General features: G+C 39.2%; 1 protein-coding gene across 1 annotated transcript in view; it reads left to right on the top strand.

The window, feature by feature from the left end:
• The window catches only part of ST8SIA1 (ST8 alpha-N-acetyl-neuraminide alpha-2,8-sialyltransferase 1), a 242,445-nt gene that overhangs the window by 125,250 nt on the left and 91,322 nt on the right, over positions 1-25,873 (top strand). Inside the window, exon 3 of the mRNA XM_006897203.1 lies at positions 22,400-22,509. Coding sequence (XP_006897265.1) covers positions 22,400-22,509 — 110 coding nt within the window. The remainder of the gene's footprint in view (positions 1-22,399; positions 22,510-25,873) is intronic.

The following is a 25,873-nucleotide window of genomic DNA, read 5'->3' as shown; positions in this document are numbered from 1 at the left end:
AAATTGTTTAGATTTTATATGTTTATGTGCCATCTGGTTGCTGAGTTTTCTCCTGTGAAGCTGTGTTTGAGAAATGCTGAGGGTTACATCAGCCAATGCAGAATATTATGTTGCTGGAGTTCCTTTGGGGCTTGGCATTGCATTGCCCACAATTGAATGGAAGTCCTCCTAGCAATGAAAAACCACCATGTCAACGCAGTATTATTTTTTTCTCCCCGAGTCAGTTAAAAGATATATGGTCATCACAGTATTTTTTTTTCTCCCTGAGTCAGTTAAAGGATATATGAACCAAAAGTCCTGCAGAACCACAGCTACAAGACAGCTGAAGCATCATTTTGAGACTCTGTTGCCCAACTACAAACAAAAGGAAAGGGGTTATGTGTTCATGAAGGAGGCTGCACAATTGACTGACTGCTCACTGAAGGTTGGTGGCTTGAACCCATCTGCCAATGTGCAGGAGACAGATGAAGCCAACTGTTGTCTTACATATTTACAACCTTGGAAACTGTCTGAGGCACTTTTGCTCTGTCCTGGAAGAACACTTTGGGTTAAAATGGATTCTATGATATTGCATTTCACAGGGTCTATCATAGTGAAAAAGTACAAACAACTTTTTTCAACAGTAAGGAACTGGGTAAATGATGTATGTACAGTGGAACACTGTTGGCACTAAAATTGTGGGGTAAAGATAGTCACAACATACTGTTAAATTTAGAAAAGCAAGTTACAGTGTCGATATATTGATCCTATTTTGATTAGAAAAGATCTGTTTCAAAGAGAATCCTCAAGTAACAAAGGACTGAAAATCAGGTGATATCTGAATATTACTTGCTTTGCAAAAACCTCCTTTGATTGCTCAAAGATTTCTGAAATTTTCATTAACTGCCATAACAAAGGACCTCATTTATGCCTTCGAAAGAGAAATGAATCTTTTCTGATCTTTGATTTAAAGTTCCCTAAAACTTTATCTTTTCTTACATCTCACTGAACAATTGAATATTTACACTCATCATGTCGGCAGTGAAGACTATGCCAGGTGCTGATTGTGAAACAGACCATCAACTACTCATATGCAAGTTCATAATAAAGCTACAGAGGGTTGAGTCATATCTGCAGGAATAAATATTTGATCTTGAGTCTATCTTCCATGAATTTAAAAACCAACTCAGGAGTAGGTTTGAGGCATTGAACACAAATGAACATAGATAAATGAGCTGTGAGAAGATATCAAGAATATCATTCATGAAGATTGTAAGAAGTCATTACAAAGAAGAAAGAAGTTGAAAAGACCAAAACGGATGTCAGAAGAGACTCTGAATATTGCACTAGAGTGCCAAGAAGCCAAAGGAAAGGGAAGAAATCAAGAAGTTAAGAAGATGAATAGAAGTTTTCAAAGGGCGGCTCAGGAAGACAGGGCAAAGTATTATAATTAAATGTGCAAGAAACTGGAGTCCGAAAGTGAAAAGGGCCGAACTCACTCATCATTTCTTAAGCTGAAGGAACTGAAGAACAAATTTAAGCTGTAAGTTGAAATACTTAAGGATGTTATGGGCAGTGTATTGAATGATTCAGGAAGCATTAAAAGAAGGTGGAGGGAGTATACAGAGTCATTGTACCAAAAAGTATTGGCTGACACAGAAGAATTTCAAGAAACAACATATGATTAAGAGGCAATGGTGATGAAGGAAGAAGTTCAGGACGCTCTGAAACACTTTGCAAAAAAAGAAACTCCCATGAATTGATAGAATATTGATGTATTTCAGCAAACAGATACTACCCTGAATGTGCTCACCAAGTTGTGCCAAGAAATATAGAGGACAACTACTTGGCCAACTGACTGGAAGAGACTTATATTAATTCCCATTCCAAAAAAAAAAGGTAATCTAGCAGAGTGTGGAAATTATCGAACAGTATCACTAATATCACATACTAGCAAAATCCTGCTGAAGATTTTCCAGAAATGACTGGAACAGTACGTTGACAGTGAACTACCAGAAATACAGGCTGAATTTAGAAGAGGTTGTGACACTAGCGACATTATCACCAATGTCAGATGGATCTTGACAGAAAGCAAAGAGTACCAGAGGAATCTCTAGCTGTGTTTCATTGACTATGCAAAGTCATTTGTCTGCATGGATCACAAAAATTGTGGCTAACCTTGAGGAAAATGAGAATTCCAGTACACTTGATTGTGCTATGTGAAACCTATACCTTGACCAGGAAGCAGTCCTCAAAACAGAGCAGGGAAACACTGGTTCACAGTCAGGAAATGAGTGTGTCAGGAATGCATCCTGTCCCCATACCTTTTCAATCTATATGCCAAACAGCTCATTTGGGATGCAGGGCTTTATGAGGACGATTGTGGCTTCAGGATTAGAGGAAGACTCTTCAACAACTTTCATTATAAAGATAACACAACCTTGCTTGCTGAAACTGAAGAATATCTGAAGTGCTTGTTGCAGAAAGTCAAGGACTGTTGTCTTCTATATGGACTGAAGCTCAACATCAAGGAGACAAAGATTCTCACCACTGGGCCGATTTGCAGAACTATGATAGATGAAGAAGGGATTGAGGTTAACAGTTACAGCTTGCACGGCTCCACAGTCAACACTCTTAACAACAGCAGTCAGGAAATAAAAGACTAATTGTGGACCTCTACATAGTATGGAAAAGCAATAATGTCAGTCTAGGGACTAAGGTACACCTAATCCAGGCCATGGTCTTCACAGTTACTTGTTATGCATCAGAGAGTTGGACAATGACTAAAAATAAAAGGAATGTTGCCTTTAAATTGTGGTGGTGGAGAAGAGTCTTGAATATACTATAGACTGCCAAGAAAACAAATAGGTCTGTCTTAGAGATGGTGAAACCAAATTTCTCCTTGGAGACTAGGATTTTGAAGCCCTCACATACTTTAGGCATGTGGCCAGGAGAGGCCAGTCCTTGGAGAAGGATATCATGCTTGGAAGGGTGGATGGACAGCACAGGAGAGGGAGATTCCAGATGAGATGAGTTGATACAGTGACGTGCAATGAGAGTTGGTGTGTTGGAATTAGTGAGATTGGCTCAGGACAGGCAAGGGTTCAGAGCTGCTGTACACAGGGTCACTATGTATCATAGGTGACTTGAGAGCACATACCAACAACAATAACTAGTCGCCTACTCTTTGAGTAAATATAAGTCCAATAAAGCCCTTCCTGGGATCTAGAGTAGAAAATGCAAACTGGTACTCTAAGACAAATCAGAACTTCAAATGTGTTTTGTTTGATTTTTTTATTATTAGAAAAGGAGTCCTGGAATCATAGGGACTAAATGCTCAACTGCTAAATCAAAGTGTGACAGTGAAAGCCTACCAGTACCTCTTTGTAGAAAGAGGAGGAAGTCCCCTTCTATCAAGATATGCAGGCTCAAAAACCCAGGGGATGGGGGCAGCTCTGTTCTCTTCTACAGGGTTGCGACAAGTGGTACACCCAAAAATGAAAATAATTTGGATATGACAGCCAGTCTTTAAAAACTTGGAAATTCTACATAAAATCTGGGGTTTTATTACTACTTAGGGGGAAAACCCGTCAGAATATCTTCAACATCTGGCTGTGGGTATGATGGGAGCAGTTTCAGATCCTTTTGGTTTGGTCAGAAACCTTCTGTTTACTACAACCCCCAGCACTCTCGATTGTATTTCCTCCACTTATTTATATTATCCACCTGGCTTCTATAGGCATTTGAGTTTGAAACTTCTGAGCTAAATCATCTGTGTACAATTTGGTGCTTTTAAAAAGCTTTGTACAAATACTCTGCAAAAGTTAACAAATTGTTCCATTAACTCCTGTAGTCTCCTGACATTTCTCTGGATGGGCTGGAGATAGAAGAATCAATCAAGCAATCAAAACAATTTTTGCATCAGCTCTGGTAGGCTTTGAGAACATCAAGAGTCACAAGACAGTTTTATACACTTTAGAGATTTGCTTATGAAAATGAGTGTATACACAAAACAAAAGCAAGTGAACTGGTACCAAATGCCAAGTGTTGAGAATATTTGATAGCAGCACTGTTAGAGTAAGTACTGTAATAGGTGTTTCTGTGGAGGTAGATAGGATTGTCAGTACTGATTATGAGCTAGACCAGGGAAAGTACTGAGAAGAGGAGACCTTAGCTTGAATCTGATAGATGGCAGGATTTGGTGGGTCACAAAATTTATGATGCACAAGAACAGTAAATAGTGTAGAGGAGCTCTGGACTTCTGAGTTCTATCCAAAGATTCTACTCCATGATAACTGAAGTTGTATCAAGAATACATTGTTTTGTAAAATTGTACAACCATTCTGGAAGGCAGTTTGGCACTTCCTCAAAAAGCTGAACATAAAAATTCCATATGATACAGCTTAGTCAACTACTTGGAATTTACCCTGAAAAAATGAGAACTGAGGCACAAATGGAGATTTGTACATCAATGTTCACGGCAGCATTATTCACCATTGCAAGGACGTGGAAACTTCCCAATGTCCGTTCACACAATGGACTACTATGCAGCATGCAGAAGCAATGGTTTTGTAAATAATTACCTAACTTGGGAGGGACTGGAGAGCATTATGCTGAGTGAACTATCTCAGTCCCACAAGGATAAATATTGTATAAAACCATTATTGTAGAATGAGTACTAGGATCCAAGAGGGGGAGGGAAGGCTGGAAGCAGAGAGATGTGGATGTTCAGGGGGAGGGGAATTAATTATCAGGTTGTACAATTTGTTGGGGGGGGGGAAGGGGTTGAGTGAAATTTAAAGAATTTGTTCTTGAAAACAATGTATTCACATTTTGTAAATAAACTAGTTGTTGTTAAGTGCCATTGAGTCATAAAGGACTCATAGTGACCATATAAATGAAAGACCTGAACTCTTGCATAACTTGCGTTGTTTCTCTGTGTTCATAGAGTTTCCAGTTTTCAGCTATTTTGGAAGTGGATGCCACTCATACTTCCATGCTTGTTTTAATCAAGGAGCTCCACCAAACACTGTCTATCATGGGTAATGATTATTTTGCGTCTTTTCTTTTTTTTGCTTTATATGGTTAGTTCCTCTAGTTAGTGGAAAGGAACTCACCATATAAAGAGAGAAGAAAAGAAAAGCAGCATTTGCCCTAGGTTAAAGCTCAAAAAACAGGAAGTGTTAGGATTGAAGGGTGAAAGAGAATTACAGGGAGGGCAGCACTGGGAAGAGCTGATTACATTGTGGGCATTGTAATTAATGTTTTAAAGCAAAATGTGTATGAATGGTTGAATGGAAAACAAACTTTGCTTTTATAAACATCCACCCAAATCATACTAAGCCTAAGTATGAAAAAAAGATATATGACCCATTGTTGTTTTTGTAGTTGTTGATTGCCGTAGAGTCAAGCACGACTCACATCGACTCTATGAACAAAAGGCCTGAAGATTTTCTATAACTATCGTCATTTATCAAAGTTCACAGAGTTTCCAGAGGCATGTTGTTTAGGAAGTGGGTGCCATTCCTACTTCCTAACCTGTCTTAAACTAGGAACTCCACCAAACACCGTCCCCTGGTAGCCCTATGGCATTTGACTCCCCAATGGGTAACTGTAAAATTCACCCTGCCTCAAAGAGTTCCTCTAGGCTATGATTTTATGTTCACAATAAAATATTTTAAGTAAGTGTAATACATCACAGAATTACATTTATATTCTTAAATAATGAACTTTAACTATGTAGCAATGATTTAAACACATGTGCTCTGCAAAGAAAAACAAAGATGCATATACTCTCAATTTTTTTCTTAACCTGCAAGATAATATTAAAAATAGTTAGGACAATCTGTTGACATCTAAATACTAAGAACCTAAAACTGAGCATAATACATAAACATAAACTTGAACATCTGGAAAAGGGTGTGGAATATGAAATATAAGAAAAGAATGGAACACAGTAAAAAAAATTTAAAAAAGGAATATTGTTTAAACTTGTAGTCCAGGTGACTCAAATGTAGCAAAGCCATACTTTGAAAACAGAAGATAAGAGCCAAAGAGGTGGAGTAAAATAAGCTCAGCTAGGAAAGTGAATGGAGAATGTCTAGACTAAAAAATTCAGTTCTATGAGAAGAAAATAAAGTTCTGCCAACAATTCTTCCTCCTTTCCTCAACTCCCAGACCTTATCTGACTTAAAAAAAAAAATTGAAGTAAAGTTAACAAGAATCAGCTATTCCTAAAAAGAATATCAGGGAATGATAATGATTTAGTGATAGGGAGTTGTGCTGCCAACCCAGGGCACATCCACCCAAGAACACCCACCAGCTGATTGATGGGTAAGCTCCTCTCATGCAATTTACAGCCTCTGAAAGCCCACCAGAGAGTCAGTGATGAGTCAGTTCTAACACAACATAACAACAAGAATTATCTTTTCTAGGTGTTTGCGAGCTGCATGCCATCTGGGTGTTTGGGGGCAGGATGAGGGCGGGAGTTGCCTTTTGGCCACCTTGTGCCCTAGTGCCACCAGGTCGTTGTGCAGGTCACCAACACCCTGTAGATCTGGTCCTCTGAACATGTCTTTGACCGCCCATGGTCACATCTATTGTGAAGCAGAAGTACCCCAACCCAGTGTATCCCAGCGTGGTGAACGTTGATGTCCACCAACGTGCACAGGCATGTTGACCCCCTCAGAGAAGCTACCCACCCAGAGTCTTCTGAGCACCACATGGGGGGCAGTCTCTTATGGGTGCAGCAGGAAGCGTTACATCTGTGCTTGATCCTGTAGAGAAAATGGCAGAACTGAAATCCACTAATGTTTCATTTACAAACATGGTTTTGGTGGACAAGAGGCACACCCACAAGCCCCACCTCAAGACGGGGGGGGGGGGGCGGGGGGGGGAACGATTCTCATTGAGGAAGCCATCACCACCTATTCAAATGCTAGTAAAGGTAGAGAAGCCATGGAATGGGTAGTACACACCTTAAATGCTGGGATTGAAGAATTGATGGCCTCTGCCTGATGAAGCATAAGTGCACTTATGGCAGTGGCAGCGTTTGGAGAAAAATGACAGTGACACGTGGCACAGTGGTGAGCCCCAAGTCTCCAAGCCAACAGTGTGTTTATTGGTTATTTAAGAATTACCAACTCTGTTTTGGCTTTTTTTTTTTAAGTAAGCTAGAGGAGTGCCTTGTGTGGCTTTTGATCAACACAGGGATAGGGCTTTGATCATTGAAAATAGTTTGTTGACAGTCTAATTCTGAGGTATCCAAAGATTTTGTGGAAATTTGACGATTATTGAAAAAGGGCACTGAAATTGGTGTTGCTATATTGGGTCTCATAGAAGTAAAAGATGAAACTTCCTGGGTGTGGGAATTCTGGGCTTTGACCAATCTCACAACAAAGCCAGGCCATTCTGGGTCCACAGTGTGTCACCATTCAACAGCATATACAGAGAAACTCCACTGTAAAGGGAGAAATTGGGTACTTTTAAAAGCCATAATGATTTGCCTAAATTAGTTTACTCTGCTAAAACCAGTGTTTTGATCTGGTATTTCAGTGAGATTTTTTTGAGAGAAAATTCTCACCAAATAATCCATAATTTCAATAAGATAAGATTTTATTGTATTAAAGAGTATTGTATTGGTTTGTCAATATTTTATAACTTAGTCAAAAAGCATTACCTTCCTTGCATCTGTAATACCTTGTAAAATTTTGTGATTTTGTGTGTTCTATGTAAGCTGGTTAGTTAACTGAAAAATTGTCATTATCTGTAATTTTGAAGCACTGTAAACTTCACAGAACAGCTGTGCACATCTTTTAACATTTCACATGCGCTTAATTTAGAGATGACTGAGTGTCCAGATTACGGCTCTGTGATTGCTAGTACCTAATGTGTAACACTGTTTAACTAGAATGACTTTTTTTACGTAAGTATCACCACAAAACTTTTTTACACATCACTGGATATTACTCAAGTCATTTTCTTGATCTGAAGCATATTCCGGGTACTTACTGGTTTTAATAATACAGTACCAGTGCAGGGTATAGGAGGTGATGGGCAGGAAAAAAGTAAGAAAGGGAGAACCCCCAAAAAAGATTGGCCTAAATTAAGCACAGATTGAATTGTGCTACAGCTTTCACGTAGGGAGAAATCCTTGTTTGGGTTTCAGAGAGCAGCTGCCATCAAAAAAACAATAGAATAAATGTGTTTTGTCTCATTATAGCAGAGATCTCAGTCCTAATACCTTCAATACTTTAAATTGTTGCATTGTTTCTGTTACAAGGTGATTGATTAGTTCTTGCCTTTATTCTTAGTAACATTTCGTGTGTTAACTAGCCTGATTTCCTAGCAAGAGATAAGTATGTACATAAACCACGGAGAGCCAACCTGTTAAAAAATTATTGGTGTTTTGTATAGAAAATAAAATTTAGCTTAAGATTTCTTAGGCCATTTGTAAAAGTAAGTTAAATCCAGTAAGATTTATGATTATTTTTTTGCACTTAGAGACGTTTTTTACAACTTAAATTAACATGTCAACAAAACAAAATGTTGCTGGATACTATTATTTGAGAAAAGTTACCTTGTGTAATTTCTGTAAATTGTTCTGGAAAAATGTGATGTCCTAATGATAAAAAGATTTCAAGCATTGTTATCTTTAAAAAATATGTATTAATTTGACTTTGGCCTATTAAAATTAAAATATAATATGCATTACCATTCAGAGGCCAAAACTGGACTAGACTGTAGGTTAATAAACACATGGTCTTATTGAACAGCTTACCCTATTTATTATTTAAAATGTAAATTATGTGAATTTAGGGAAACTTTTCTTGTTAGTAAAAGCTTGCTATTAAAAAAATAATTATCTTCTTTCTAATGAAGTAAATGATTATATAGATACAGTCCTTCTTGAGCCTCTTCTTCAAAAATGCAAATAATATATAATTATCAGGCAATTGCTCCTAGTTATACTAGTTCAGATGTCTAATCAGTTAAATTGGACTAACAATTTAGTAATTTGGTACAATAATCAGTGATTGGGCACTATTTATAGTTGAAAAGAAAATAGATGTCTTAATTCACACTGAGTGTTAATGGAACAAACACTGAACTGCAGTCAGGCTTTGCCCAACAACTTTCATAGTGCTTGTTAAGTATACTTGGTTAGAGTCAAGTAAATGCCAGATATCTTTATTTTAATTTAGTTTAATGTTGTTTCATAGTTCCTAACTTCTGAGCAATGGAGTTGGATTCAAATCATTCCATGGTTTGGACTCAATTCATTCCATGACATCAGAATCTACTCGTAAATGACCGTCTATTTGGTTTCCAAGGTTGTAAATCTCAGGCGAAGAGATTGTTCATCTTTCTCCCTGGAACTTCTAGCCAGTTTGAACGCACCAGAAAGGTTAACAGTTTTTAGGCTAGCAGTGCAGCTCCCTACAAACCATGACACTGGAGCTCCCTGGAGTTGGATTATGTCCATATACCCACAATCAGGAAGGGACAACCCTTCTCTATGTTGAACAGCATTTTATTTCTCCATTTTTGCCTTTCTATTGCAGTTTATCTGCATGCAAGTTCATGCAGCAGTTTAGAGTTTAGCTCTTGCTACCTCTTTTATTATCTACTCCTCTTCAGGCATACCTTGTTTTATTGTGCTTCACAAGTAATGGAGGATTTTTGTTTCAATTTATTTTTTTACAAAATGAAGCTTTGTGGAATTTCCTACATCAAACAAGTCAGTCAACACCATTTTGTCAACAGCATAATAGATACTCACGCGTTACTGTCACCTTGGAATTGACTTATCCTCTAGTGGGTTTTCAGAGGCTGTAAACTGCACAGGAGGAGATTGCCCATCTTTCTGTTACAGAGAAACTAGTGGATTCAAACCTCCTGCCTTTGAGTTGACAGAGCTGCTCCTTACCCACTATACCACCTACACTCCTTACTAGATGATAGTCTAGTGAAAACATAAATTTTGTATCCACTGGGAGACAATAACAACAAAAGATCATGTGACTTTTGCTTTCTTGCAATATTCACTTTATGGTGGTAGTCTAGAATTCAACCCTCAGGATCTTCACAGTGTGCATGTACTAAGAATCATGACCACAACTTTTGAAGATGTTATGCATGTCCCTTCATTTTTTTTCTTTCCTTTCCACTGTGAGAAACAGGCAAGAAACTAGGTTTGAATATTTTTAAAATGTGGCTAGTTATTGCCTAATGTATATGCACAGCCTTGCCACTGCTTTCTTTGGCATTCAAATCCCGGGTCCAGAAGTAACAATGTTGTTGTTTTGTGCCATCGAGTCTCCTGTGACTCACAGTGACCCTGTGTACAACAACTCTGAACCCTGCCCTATCCTGACCCAGTCTCACAGACTCCAACACATCTACCCCCACTACTCCAATTACTGTGTCAATCTATCTTATCCTGGGTCTGTCTCTCCGGCATTGTCGTTCCACCCTTCTGAGCATGATGTCTTTCTCCAAGGACAGGTCCCTCTTCACCACATGCCCAAAGTATATAGGATGGAGCTTCAAAATCCTTGCCTCCTTGGAGAAACTTGGGCTCACCCTCTTCACGAAAGGCCTGTCTGTTTTCTGAGTGGTCCATAATATGCTCCATATTCTTCTCCAGCACCATAAGTCAAAGGCATCGATTCTTCTTCTGTCATCCTTAGACATTGTTCCGCTCTCTGGTGCATAACAAGTAATTGCAAAGACCATGACCTAGATCAAACACACCTTTGTGTCTATACTGACATCATGACTCTTTAGCACTTTGGAGAGGTCCCTGACAGCAGACTTCTCCAATGAAATTTGTCTTTTGAGTTCCTGACTGCTGGTGATGAGAATGTTGATTGTGGAGCCAAGAAAGCTGAGACTGTTCACAGCCTCAATCTCTTCTCCATCTGTAATAGTGCTGCCAATTGGCCTAATGGTAAGGATCTTTGCCTTCTTGATTTTGAGCTTCAATCCATATTGAAAACTAAAGTCCTTGACCTTCTGTAGCAAATGCTTCAGGATCTCCTTAGTTCTGGCAAGCAAGGTTGTGTCATCCTTATAACATAGGTTGTTGGTGAGTCTTCCTCCAAACCTGATGCCACAGTCCTCCTCATAAAGCCCAGCTCACAAAATGATCCATTCTGCATATAGATTTAATAAGTATGGAGACCGGATGCATTCCTGATGCATACCTGATTTTGATCTATGCAGTGTTTCTTTGCTCTGTTCTGAAGACTGTTTCCTGGTTCAAGTATAGATTTCACATAAGCACAACCTTGTGTTCTGGGATTCCCTTTCTTCTCAAGGCTAGCCACCGTTTGTTGTGATCCACACAGTTAAATGCCTTTGTATAGTCAATGAAACATAGATAGACATTCCTCTGGTACTCTTTGCATTCAGCCCAGATCCATCTGACACTGGCAATGATGTCTCTAGTGCCACAACCTCAGCGTGTTGTTCTGGTGGTTCTTTGTGTTCTTTGTCAATGTACTGTTCTAGTCATTTTGGATAATCTTCAGCAGGATTTTGCTTGCATGTGATATTGGTGATATTATTTGATAATTTCCACACTCTTTGGAATCACCTTTTTTTTTTGAATGGGAATAAACATGGATCTCTTGCAATCAACTTGCCAGCTAGCTTCTCTCCAGATTTCTTGGTATAACCTGGTGAGCACGTCTTGGGTAGCATCTTTTTGTTGAAATGCATCAATTCGTATCCCATTAAATTTCTTTTTTCTGAGAAAACTCAAACCCACAGTCAGCAAGTTGATTCTGACTGATGGATGGCAACCCTTTCCAAGTTTTCTGAAATGGTAAATCTTTGTTGGAAGAGATTGCCCATCTTTCTCTAGAGAAGAAACAGATGGGTTTGAATGGCTGACCCTTCATTTAGCATGATGCTGGAGAAGAATGTTTAACATACCATGGAGTGCCAAAAGAACTGTCAGGTTTATCCTGGAGTGCATGAAACCAAGCTGCTGCTTCAAGGCAAGGATTTTGAGACTCCATCTCACATATTTTGGGCATGTAACCATGAGGGACCAGTCTTTGGAGAAGGACATCATGCTTGGAAGAGTTGAGGGGTAGTGCGGGAGAGGAAGACCTGGAAGAGATGAATTGACACAATAACTAGGCTAATGAGGTTAGGTAAGTCAGAGACAGTGATATTGGCTGAGAATAGAGCAGAATTTAGAGCTATTGTGCATAGGGTCACTATGAGTTACAGGCAACTTAATGACACATAACAACAACAAACAGTATGTACCATACTTCTTGTTAGGTGTAGCTGAGTTGAGTACTACTCACAGTGACCCTATGACCAGCCAACTTGAGCCCTGTGCTATCTTGTGCCATCCTTATCATCTCTCACACACTAGATCCCATTGCTGAAGTCACTGTGTCAGCCCATCTCATTGGAGATCTTCCCCTCCTTTGCTGAACCTCCATCTTTCCAAGTAATGTAATATCTCTTTCTAAGGAATAGCCTTGAAGACGTTTAAAAGATAAAGCTTCACCATCTTTACCTCCAAGGAGCACTCTGGCTGTACCTTTTCCAAGATATAGCTGTTTGTTCTTTTGGCAGTCCATGAGAGAAGAATCAGTACTCTTCTCTAACGCAATAACTCAAAGATATCAATTCTACTCTGTCATCCTTATTCATTATCCAGCTCTGTGATGTGTAGCAGGTGATTGAGAAGAGCATGGTCTGACTCAGGCACACCTTAGTCTTCAAACTGACATCATTGCTTTTCAGCATTTTGGAGAGGCCCTTGACAGTAGACTTGGCCAATGCACTTCATCTCCTGATTTCCTAATTATTTTCTGCAGAAGATCAAGGACTACAATCTATGATATGGGTTGCATCTCAACATCAAGAAAACAAAGGTCCCCACAAGACCAACCATCAACATTATGATAGATGGAGATAAGATTGAAACTGTCAATCCAATCATCATGTGTGGATCCACAGTCAACACCCTTGTACTACTCTAGGCTATGTTTAATAAATTTTGCACCCAGAATAGCAAATTACATGTAAAAATCACAAAATAATCTTTGGGATATTTATTATTTTTATAATAGATTGTGTCCCAGTTTATCATATATAATATTGATATTCTTTGCTGAAAGTACAAAATATGGAGTTAATATTTTTAAAGTCACAACTTTCATTTACAGAATGGAGAATTAAGATTTTAGCAGCAATGTTCTGGGTATTTGGTTTTAAATAATTAAATACCATTTAAGCTTCCTTGAAAGAGAGGGATGTGCAAATATTTTACAATTAGTACTTATAAATATATATCCCTTGGCAACTTTTGGGTAATATTTTCTTTTAATGATTTAATAAATGTCTATAATGAGAAGCGTTTTTCTATGAAATGAATTAACTGCTAGATATTTTAATTGAAAATAAATACTTAAACATAAAAAAGGGCTGAAATTTTAATTTAAACTTCCAAAGGGCTAGATAAATGACTTAAAAAGTCAATATATGTGAGTCATTTATTGAAAAAGACAGATGTTATTCTTAATTCAGCTACATCTTGACATTTTTTTTTACTGGTTAGCTTGGTACCATGCTTACTAGGAATTTACTTGTGGGAAACTGTCATTCTTGAGTTGAATTTAAAAAATGACAAGGGTTTAGCAATGAAAAGATATGCAACTGAAGAATATTGTTGGAGGGTTGGGGGCTTAATTGAAGCACTAAGTAGAATGTAATTAGGTCTTTGAGCAGGGCAGTGCAATTAAATATGTCAAGGAGGGCATAATTAGATGGGTGGCAGAACGGTGTAATTACATTCATAAGGGGGGATTATAATTAGATGTGTGGCAGGGGGTGTATTTAGATGTCTAGGCTGAGGATGTAATTAACATATGGGTGCAAAACTAAATTATGTGTGTGGGTGAAGCATAATTATGTGTGGGCGTCCATGTGGATATGGGGTGAGGGTACATGAAATGAATGGGTCTTGAATGTAATTAGATGTGTGAGTGGCTGCTCTTATGGACAAAGAACTTGAGATTTTCATCAATAAGGGCAAGAATATGTTTTGGCGTAGTGACTGATAGCAGTTGGCATATAGTGACAGCCTTTCAGGCCACTCTGAAGGTTTGCAATTCACAATCTCTGCTTTTCTACAACAGTTTGAGACTCACGTCTAACAGTGACATTGATTCCTAGTCTTAATAGTGTCACATGGTGGTGTTCTAAGCGCTGAATAGCTCGCTAATTTTTCTAGCTTCAAAACACAATTGCATGACAAGAAAGATTGTTTTCCTTTACTGTTAGAGGAAGAATATGGAAGAGAGTAGTGAGGAAGGAAGCCCTGGTGGCTCATTGGTTAAAGCCGTTTACCTGCCAAATACAAAGCCTGAGGTTGAACCCTCTGACTGCTCCTTGGAAGAGAGATGTGGTGGTCTGCATTTGTAAAGGTTTATAGCCTTAGAACTGTGAGGCAAGCTCTCTTCTGTCCAGCAGGGTCACTATATGTCAGAATCTACTCAGTGGCACTGGGGTTGGTTTGGCTTTAGTGAAGAAAAAAAAAAAAAAGGAAGTTTCCTTTGTATTGTAAGGTACAAAAATGAAAGTGTCAGCACTTTTAGCTTAGAGTATTGACATAAAATTTTATGTGCAGCAAAGTCAGTAAAATTTAGCTGAAGTAACCTCTTTTTTTTTTTTATCTATTAAGCAATGTTTAGATAAATATTTGTTACATCCTACTCATAAAAGCAACAAAGAAATGAAGGTATTATTTCTTCACCTAATGTGTTAGGCCACAAGTTAAATAGGAACTAGGAAGAACAAAAGGGAATTAGAGAAAGAAGATCCAAGAGCAAGGTGGATGTAAGACCTAGTACATCTGAGAAACTATTGAATAAGTGAAATATAGTGAGAGTTATAATAATAATCTGATCTACAGGCAGTTCCTGGATTACAGTGAATTTCATTTCTAAATCGGTCTGGAAGTTGAATTTCACATAACAATTAGGTACAGTTTATTTCCAATGCCAGTTAGTCAATTGTTTAGTCAATTGTTTGTCTCTTTTCTATAATGTTCTTTTCTTATATAGCTGCATTGAAGAAACTCATGCAATATACTAAAATGCCTTTAAGATAATAATATATTCATAAAAATAATGTTTTATGCATATTTTAAAATAATGTCCATTTGCTTTATGAATATTTAATATAACAGACTTTAACACAAGTTGATTTATACTTAGGTTAAAACTTGGGGACTGCCTGTATCTGTTATTAAGCGAAAAACAATAGTCTTTTGTTGCCATCTTCAAAAGGAAAAATGTTTAAAGTAAAAGTTTGTAGCTTAGGCAAATTCTTGGAATTAATGATATTTGATTGGCATGTAGTCTACTTAACTGAGCTTCCATACATCTTAATATCTTAAGCCATGGAGCCCCCAAACCTTCTGTTGTGTGTTCAAGATTTAGATAATTTCAACTGTTGATGGAAATAGGCCTCAAAAGTGGTTTGCATTTGACAAAAACCAACTTTATGTAGATGAAACAACGTTGCATGCAGAAAATGAAGACGACCTAAAGCATTTACTGCAGATCAGTGATGACAATCTTCATTATAGGTTGTGCCTCAACATCAAGGAAACAAAGATCCTCACCACTGGACCAACCAATCAGCATCGTGATTAATGGAGATAAGAGGAGGTTGTCAATTTTCATTTTACACAATCAACACTCATGAAAGGAGCAATCAGGAAGTCATCAGATTGGTTTGCATTGGGCAGATCTTCTGCCAATGATCTCTTTAAAGTGCTAAAGAGCAAGGATGTCAGTTTAAAGACTAACGTCTGCTGCACTCAAGTGATAGCATTTTCAGAAACTTCAGAAATTTCAGAAACTAATAGAAGGTGTCTATAAGTCCGAGCTGACTGCTGAGAGATTTGGCTCATGCTTTGGATTGTTACAGCTTGTTATTGTTATATGCTGTTGAGTTGCCTGTGACTCATAGTGACCCTCTGCACAATAGCTCTGAACTCTGTCCTGTCCTGAGCCAATCTCACTGACTCTGATACACCTGCCTCTGTAACCCCAGTTACTGTGCCAATCTAGCTCATCCAGGATCTTCCTCTCCTGCATTGTCCCTTCACCCATCCAAGCATGATATCCTTCTCTATGGACTGGTCCCTCTTGGCCATATGCCCAAAGTATGAGAGATGGAGTTTCAAAATCCTTGCCTTGAATGAGCAACTGGGTTTTACTTTCTCCAAGACAAATCTACTTGTTCCATTGGCAGTCCATGGTTGTTCAATACTCTTCTCTAGCACCACACCTCAAAGTCATCTGTTCTTCTTCTGTTATCCTCAATCATTGTCCAACACTTTGATGCATAACAAGTGTTTGCAAAGACCATGGTCTGGATCAGGCACACCTTAGTCTCTAGACAGACATCATTGCTCGTCTGCACTCTGGAGAGATCCCAACCAGCAGATTTTACCAATAAAATTCATTGTTTTATTTCCTGGAAGTTGGTGCCAAAACTTTATTATAGAACCAAGCAAGCTGAAATTGTTAACAATTCCAATCTCTTTGCCATCTAGCATGATTCTGTCAATTGGCCCTGTGGTGAGAATCTCTGTTTTCTTGATGTTGAGCTTCAATCCTTATTTGAGACTGCAAGCTTGACCTTCTGCAGTGAATTCATCAGGTCTTCCTTTTGGCAAGCAAGATTGTCTTTTGTATGATACAGGTTATTGATGAGCTGTTCTCCCAATCCTGATGCCACATTCCTCCTTATAAAGTCCAGCCTCCAAAGTTATCTGTTCTTGGTATAGATTGAAAAGGTATGTAGACAGGATGCATCCCCAAGCACCTTTTTTTTTCCTGATTTTGCACTATGCAGTGTTTCCCTGCCCTGGTGAGAATCATTACATGCTACTTCTAATAATTCAACCTATTCTTTAGTGGGTCTGTAGAATTTTTTATACTTTTTTATTTCAATATGACACCAATGCATGATGCTCACTTTAAATTGTCAGCATCCTTTAAAGCTCCTTACCTTTCTCACCTCCTTACTAACTCTCTATGGTATGCTAAACTCATAAAACAATTCATGACACATGTTCTCATAAATGGTAGTCAGAGATAGATTCATGATTTCAAAGTAAATTCTCATTAAACTTTCTGCTAATAAAATTACTGCTCGTTGTTACAATGGAGTTAGATAAATAATTGTTTTGCTGTGTTCAAATAAATCCCGATTAAATCTAGGCATTGATGACTTAAGTAAATAAGTTAACACTGCTAAAAGGAGGAAAAGAATGGATGAAAGGAAGACAGACAGATTGACCATGATGCCAGTAGCTTGATTAGATACTACCACACATGCATTTTTCTCATCTGTTGTTGTTAGGTGCCACCAAGTTGAGTATGACTCATAGTGACCTTATCTATGAACAGATCTGAAAACTGTCTGTTCTTGTGATAGTCTCATCATCTCTGACACACCTGAGCTCATTGCTGCAATCACTGTGTCAATTCATCTCGAAGGTCCTCCTCCCTTTCCACCACTTTTCTAAGCATGATGTCCCTCTCTAAGGAATAACTTCTCCTAGCAACATGTCAAAAGTATATGAGATGAAGCTTTATCATCCTTGCCCCAAGAAATATTAGAATGTTGCACTTTTTCTAAGACATGTCTGTTTATTTTTTTCACAGTCCAAGAAATACTTAGTACTCTCCTCCAACACCACAGTTCAAAGGCATCATTTCTTCTTTTGTCTTCCTTATTCATAGTCCAGCTCTAAAGTGCATAGCAAGTAATTGAAAAGACTATGGCTTGACTCGGGCACATGTTAGCTTTCAAACTGACATCGTTACCCCTCAGAAATTTGGAAAGGTCCCTCACAGCGAACTTGCCCAGTGCAGTATGTCTCTTAATCTCCTGAATACTGGTACAAAGGGTGCTGATTATGGATTCAAGTAAGATGAAGTTGTTAACAACTTCAATATTTTCTTGATTTATCATTTTGTTGTTTATCTGTCCAGTGGTGAGGGGTTTTATCTTTTTAATGTTGAGATGCAAGGCATATTGAAGGCCGTAATCTTAGATTTTCTGCAGCAAGTACTTCAAGTCCTCCTCCCTCACTTTCAGCCAGCAAGATTTTGTCATCTGCATTACACAGGTTATCGGTGAGTCTTCCTTCTATCTTGAAGCCACATTCTTCTTCATAGAATCCACCTTCTCAAAAGAATTGCTTAGTGTACAGATTGAACAGGTATGGAGAAAGGATAAATCCTAATACACACTTAACTGATTTTAAACCGTGCAGTGTTCCTTTGCTCTATTTGTACAACAGCTTCTTGGTCAGGATATAGATTTTGCATGAGCTCAATTACGTGTTCTGGGATTTCCATCATTCTTAATGTTAGGCATAATTTGTTATTAGCCACACAGTCAAATACCTTTGCATAGTCAGTAAAACGCAAATAGACATTTGTCTGGTGTTCTCTGTTTTCAGCCAGGATCCATTAGACATTAACAGTGATATCCTTAGTGCCATGGCCTCTTCTAAACCCAGCTTGAACTTCTGGCAGTTTTCTGGTAGTGTACTGTTACAGTTTTTTAAAAAATAGTCTTCAGCAATACTTTGCTTTCATGTGATATTGTTCAATGTTTTCCACTTTCAGTTGGATCACCTTTCTTGGGATGGTATATAATCCTAATGGCATGTAATAGTAATATCTCCCTTTCAAAAAATAAAAAAAGTGGGAGAGGGAGGTATATGACATTTTTTTACACAATCTCATGATTAGACAGCTATGAGGTAGTGCTTGTAACCAGATCTGTTGCTTCTCCTGCTTCAGCTGCCACCCCAATCTACTAGTACTGGGCCTTGCTTCCTGCCTGGAAATTGCACTCTGCCTGGATTCAGAACCTCTCTGGTGGCTTAGTGGTAAGGAAGTGCACTTACAATGCAAAGGTCAAGGTTCGAATCTGCCAGCTGCTCTGTGGGAGAAAATTGAGCAATCTCCTCTTGTGTGACTTACAGCCTCTAAAAACCTGCTGGAGGATCTGCCATGGGTCAGTTCTGACTTGACAGTACACAGTGACAACATATGTGTAGAGGACTTTTCAGTTGGCCTTTTATGAAGACAAAATATCTGCATCAGGTGAACGAAGCTGTACTTTGAGAATAAACTATAGACAAGTCACTTACTCACTTGATGGCCATAGAGTTGAAATTGAGTCTATAAATTACATAGGAAGGGATTGCTCATCATCTTCACAAGGAGCCGCAAGTTGACTTAAACCACCAGAGCAGTATGGCCTTTGGGTTAGCAGCACGATTCCCTGTACACTAGGCTACCGGCGCTTCCAACTAGTAGATGTGAAATATGAAAATATTCATGTGTAATGAACCAAACTTAGATTATGCTTTTGTCCTTAGTACAGAATCTAATCTGTCTTTGTTAAACACACCAGAAGCCTCCATGTTGCTAAATCCAGTGACAAATTTCAGCCATTATATCTCTTAATCTAAACAGGAGCTCTGGTGGCCTAGTGGCAAGAACTTGTGCTGAGATTCCAAAAGCATATGGTTCGAGACCACCAGCTGCTCTGAGGGAGAAGGATGGGCAGTGTCTTTCCATGCAAATTAAAGGCCTCTGAAAACCCACTGGAGAGTCACCAAAGAGTTCGGTTCCAACTTGATAATACACAGCAACAACAACACTCTGTAAACAGCCTTTGATGTGGATTTTTCCTCTGTTCTTTTTGTTTTTCCTTCAGTTGTAGTACAGCAGTTATTGTTAGGTGCCCAGGAGCTGACTACAACTGCTGGTGACCTGATGAACCAACAGATCGGAACCTTTCATGTCCTCACTCTCTGCAGCATGCGCAAGCCCAGTGTTAGAGTCACCGCGTCAGGCCGTTTAATTGAGGATCTTTCTCTCTTATGCTGACCTTCCACCAGTCCCCAAAATTGACCCCTCCAGGCAATACACCTAAGTATGTGAAACAAAGTTCTAGCATGTACAGATTATATATATATATTTTTCCCCCCAATCCTTGCTTTTCATTTTACAATAAAAACCCTACAGATTGGTCTCTCCCAGTGAAGTCCCTAATCACTCCTCCTCCTCTCTCCCTTGCTCCCTGATCCCCAGACCCGTGGGCTCTTTACGTGTTTTTTTTCCTCTTCCTTGCACTCTTCAGACACATTCCCCGGAGGGAGTTGCCCCCACAGTTCTAATATGTTTCTCCTTGGCTCACTTCCTGTCCTCTTCAGGGTTTTGCTTCCTTGTACCCTTTGAGCCCTGACTTCCCTCCTGAAAACAGCAGTGCCTCTCCCAAAGTGCTTCCTCATTCTCTCAGGACAGTTCTTTTTTTCTTTCCACAACCCCATCATCTACTGACATACGGTTCTTTTACTCATTTGTCTTTATTGATTATCTGTCTTCACTACTGGAATGCAAGCTCTGTGGGAACAAGGTTTTCACTTGTGTCCCATCACCAGCAAGAGTGTCCAGCACATAGTAGACACTTAGTAAATGCTTGTGGAATAAATGAGTGGCTAACTGATCATTCTTACATAATCTACAGCCAAGCACATACAGGTTTAACTGGTTCTATTGTTAATACTACTCTCCTCCTCTCAGGAGTGACTGAGATAAATGCCATGTGCCATTCGGATGTCCCAAGGTTGCCCCTGCTCTTCTTCATTGTGCTGGGTTGGGATGGACACCTAGTTTCTGTTCTGCTGACGCAGAGAATTCTCAAATATTGTATATTAAATACTGTATCTTCATTACCAGCCTTCCCAAAGCCCAGCTAGCTGTTCCTGTTATACACTTGAAATTAAGAAGTGAAATCTTTTTCTTGTGCTCCATTAAGTGCCTACTAGTAAAGACAGAGACACCTCAAAAACTTTTCTTTTGGTTTACTTTATGACTAGTCAGAACCCTTAATACTAGGTACATTTGTGTATTAATTGTATTTATTCTTTGGGAAGAGCCCATACTATTTCATTGAATTCCGTCCAGACTGGCTTGCTTAATATGAGTATAATTTCTATCTATATCAGCAATGTCTTAGTCATTGCCTTTGAATTGGAACCAACTCATAGCTGATCCTTCTTTGGGTTTTTCAAGGTTGTAAGTCACATGGGAAGAGGACACCCATCTTTCTTCCTGGAAGCTGCTGGTGGTTTCAAACTGTCAAAGAGGTTAGCAGCACAACTGCCTACAGACTACACCACCAGAGCTTCCCATATCAGATATGTAGATGTTATATATATCATCTATCAATCTATCTATCTATCTATTATATATTAATGATATTCCTCCAAGAAATTCCAGTCACCAGACATCATTTCAGCATGCAGAAAATTCTAGATCTGAGGTCCTCACTGACTTTGCTTGGCATAGCTGAGTGATACGTTTCACTTGCAGAAGCTATTACCTCGTTTGCAGCTGCCTCTTGCTAAAATAGCATTTCAGGGAGCCCCCAGATACACTGAACAGTTTTTGGTGTGTTTTTTTTCCTTTCTTTCTTTGTAGTCCAGGTCAGCATTTGCAGCAACAAATCACATGCTGCCTGGTTGGTACAAATCACTTGCCTCTTGATGCCTCCTAAGACCTAAACAGATCCACCTCATTTGCTTATTACCACATCTGAGCTCATACTTTTGTACCTTGGTTAATGCTACTTTCTCTGTCAATAAAATCCAACTCAGCCTTTAAGAATGGTCCCAGGTGGGTAAGTGTCTCCTGGGTATACTTGGCAGAATGCCTACTTGCTCTGGGATGTTCTCTGTGGTACTGGGCACATTTCTGCACCAGTTTAACCATTACACTAGGATTTGTTACAGAAGTATGTGTGTTCACATTCTCTTACCTCTTTCTCTACTGTGTCCCAAAAGTGAATTCTGAGGCTTGGGAACTTTGTATCTTTCTACTCCCAACACTTAGCAGACCAAATATTCAGACACATCTGTGGAGTGAATGGCCGATTGAAATCATGAATGAATGAAATCACATTAAAATAGGGAATATAATTTATTTGAGTTTGTTTCCAGTTTAACACTTTTAAAAATAGTCCTGTGTTTTTAGCTTGGGTTTTTCTGTTTTCCCTAGCCAACAGACACCCTCTACTATGTGCATGGGCAATTTGGAACAGAAAAAAAATGTTATATTTAAATACATTTCAGAATGATATTTAAAATCCGTTTTCCCCAGGAGAACAGGCTAGTTGTTGGTATTTTTTTTCCTTACTAACTTCTTAATTATCTTTCTCTACACATACTCTTTTCACTCTTCCTGGTCTTCAATCAAATTCCTCCAAAGGACCTGTTGTAAACAATGATTTTGTGAGCAGTTGTGTGTTCTCTGCAGTGAAAACCCGCCTTGTTTTCTGTTGCTAGGCAATCCCATTCCAGCTGCCGTTGAAGAAATGTGCGGTGGTGGGAAATGGTGGGATTCTGAAGAAGAGTGGCTGTGGCCGTCAAATAGATGAAGCAAATTTTGTCATGCGGTAAGAGAGAGCACCCACAGCGCGGCCTCTGCCTTCTCTCCTTTTCTCCACCCCTCCCATAAGCCCCAGAGCCTTTCAGAACAAGGCTCTTGGGATTCATCATTTGTGTCATGCTCTTTAGCTTCCTTTCAGGCCCAAGCCCGTATTGCAAGCGAGCCTAGGAGAAGGAGAAGGGTAAGAGGAACCGGAAAAGATGCCCCAGGAAAGTTACCAACAAGGAAAAGCTCAGAGGAAGCCTTTCTTAGACAGTTAGAGGCTCACTCACCTGTGCATAAAAGCAGGAAGGTAACTTAGGGTTGGAGGGAAAGGGAAGATTTTTATTTTATATTATTACAATGCTTTAAATTGATCTGAAGTTGAAGCTGACTGCTATGAATAAAATTTTAATTTATTCATTTCATTTTACATCCTTAATAGTGTGTAAAAATATGTGTCAATAGCAAATGAGGCTTCATCTTTACCTGACAAAGAAAAGTTCAAAGTAGAGGAAATGTCCATGAAAGAGGAATCTCAGTAGACTGGGAAGAGTAATAACATGTACATCAGTTCCTGTGAAAAACAAGACAGACAGACTCCTGCAGGGGCCTATAAAAGGATTGCTGAGGAACAACCAGCCTAGATTAATCAGTTATTGAGTCAACAGCAGCTCATAGCAGCCCCCTATGTGCCAGAGCACAATGGGCACTACGGGGGCTTCAATGGCTGGCTTTTGGGAAGTCAGTCACCAGGATTTTGTTTAGATCATTCTCTGGGTAAACTTCAGCCTCCCAGCTTCGGTTACTGGCTGAGCAGATGAACTGTTTGCACTGTTCAGGGACTCCCGGCAAGACTAACTGCCTCCAGGTGCTGTTACTGCCATTCAGACACATCACTCACTCACTCATTCATTATGTTTGCGTTGGAACTGACTCATAGCCAGCCTTCCACTGAATGTCTGAGGCTGTAAATCGCATGGGAAGAGAGTGTCCGTCTTTCTCCCAAGGACTTGCTGGTGAATTCCAGTTGTCAGAGAAACACGGCCTTTGGATTATCACCAGAGAGCTCCCCATTCTGACTCACAGGGGCCTATGGGACTGAGTAGGACTGCCCCTCTGGGCTTCTAAGGCTACAAGTCTTTACATAAGCTGACTGACGTTTCTTCTCCCAAGGACTGTTGTGGGTTGAAACCGGTTAGCAACCCAATGCTTAATATAAAAACAGTAAGAAAAGAAAGCCATAGTTTTAAAAATTCAATACAGTAGCCACTTACTGAGTACTTGCCAGGTATCCGGCCTTGAGCAGTGTCTGGAAATGGAATGTGGAGCAGTTCCACCATGGATTTAGGACCTGGACATGAGCTAGTGCTGAGTTTGGGACGATTCAGAGACCAATGGTTGGGTATAGAGGAGCATCTGGGCAGTGTGGTATTTGGCTTGGGCCCTCTGTCCTTGCCACTTTAGAGAGACTATAGCAACCATTTTCAAGACTCTAATAGGAAAGAAATGGAGACTTATGAGCATTGGGAAGGGTGGTGTGAGATGGGCCTGCAGTGGTTAACTCATAGTGACCCTATATTTGGTTTCCGTGGATATAAATCTTTGCAGGTGATTGACTAACTTCCATCTACAGCAGAGCTGGTGCATTCAAACTGCAGACCTTTTGAGTAGCAGACTGGTACAATTCCCATGATGCTATGAGAACTTTTTCAGGCATCTAAGCCATTTCAGAACCCCAAACTCCAATTGTCATGGAGTCATTTCTACTCGTGGTGAGCCACTATGTTGCAGAGTAGAACTGCTGTGCTCTTCAAGATTTTCAAAGTTGCGATCTTTTGATAACAGATAACAAGACCTTTCTTCCAAGACTCCTCTGGGTGGCTTTGAACTGCCAACCTTAACTTAACCTTAACTGTTTAGCCAGGCATAGCCCTATAAGCCATTCCCAAACCAGAACCCCAATCCACTGCCATCAAGTCGATTCTGACTCATGGAGGCCCTCCATCAGTTTTCCTAGGCCGTAAATCTTTGTAGGAGGAGGCTGCCCATCTTTTTTCCCCAAGGCAGATCTGGTGGATTGAAACTGCTGACTTTCAGTTGGCAACCTAAGGCTTAACGCCCTATGCCACCAGGACTCTCAACCACAGTAACAGGTAAAATTATCTCAGGACATATATGAAGAGTAGGGAACCAGGTGAAAGTCATTCACATATGAGCGTGGAGCCAGCAAGCAACACAGAAGTAGGGAGACAAAGCTTTGTTTCCCAAGTAGGTACATGACTTACATCATTTTGCCATTGCTGGGGTTTCAGTTGATAATCTATGTGAAGAATTTGGAATAGTTTCTCAAGACTTTCCATTGTGAAATTCTGATTCTACAAACACAACATAATTGCAACACATTTCTTGTATTTTAGTTGCTTTTCCAGTTGCTTATGCACAAAAATTTATTGTTCTTCCCAAAAACTATGTAAGAAATAGTGGGGAAATATTATACTTAAAAAGATTCAGACAGAGAAGATAAGCAATTTAACATCAAATGATTTTAATAAAGTGTGGAAGAAGGAAGTTTAATTAATGTATTTGTAAATATATATATATATATATTTTTTTTAACAAGTGTTTTTATTTGCATATGAAGTCTCTGAGTGCCACAAACAGTTTGTACTCAAATATTAAACAAAAGTTTGTTGGCTCAAAACCACTCCAAGTCATTGTAGAAGAGAGGTCTGGGATTTGCTAACAAAAGGCAAATTCTTGGAAATCTAAGGACCAATTTTATTTTACAACACATAGGCTCACTGAATCAGAAATGACTCAGTGGCCATTAACAAAGTGTCACCACTCTAAGGCAAATAAGTAGTTTACACTGACCATGCAGAAGATTAGGCTGAACCATAGTAGAGATTATTCAATGAGAACAGAGTCTCGCTGTCATCTCACACAATTTGGGCATGTTGCTAAGAGAGACTATTTCTTGGAAAGCGACGTCATTCTTGGAAAGGTGGCGGGTCAGCGAAAGAGTAGGAGACCAGATGGATAAACACAGTGACTGTAGCAACGGGCTCAAGTATGTCTGAAATGATGAGGATGGCACAGGAAAGTCGTACTCGACTCGATGGCACCTAACACCACCACCACTTCAGTGAGACAGTAATTAATTGAAAATAACACTGACTTTACATGATATTATACTCTCTGATGTTGAGATGATATTCACATTTGGAATTAATGAGTGTTCATGAATAGGATATCTAGCAAAATATTAAACTCAAGGCTCAGATTATTGGGAGAGGTGAAGATTAAAAAGACTGTTTGCACGTGCCATTTATTCCTTTCAAGCAGAGCACCATATTAGAACATACTTGAATTTTTTTAAAATATTTATG

This window comes from Elephantulus edwardii, unplaced genomic scaffold (genome assembly GCF_000299155.1).
Source record: "Elephantulus edwardii isolate Elephantulus edwardi_28Jun2011 unplaced genomic scaffold, EleEdw1.0 scaffold00206, whole genome shotgun sequence".
Taxonomy (NCBI): domain Eukaryota; kingdom Metazoa; phylum Chordata; class Mammalia; order Macroscelidea; family Macroscelididae; genus Elephantulus; species Elephantulus edwardii.
Note: the sequence above shows the minus strand (reverse complement) of the source record. Positions and strands in the feature narration are given on the sequence as shown.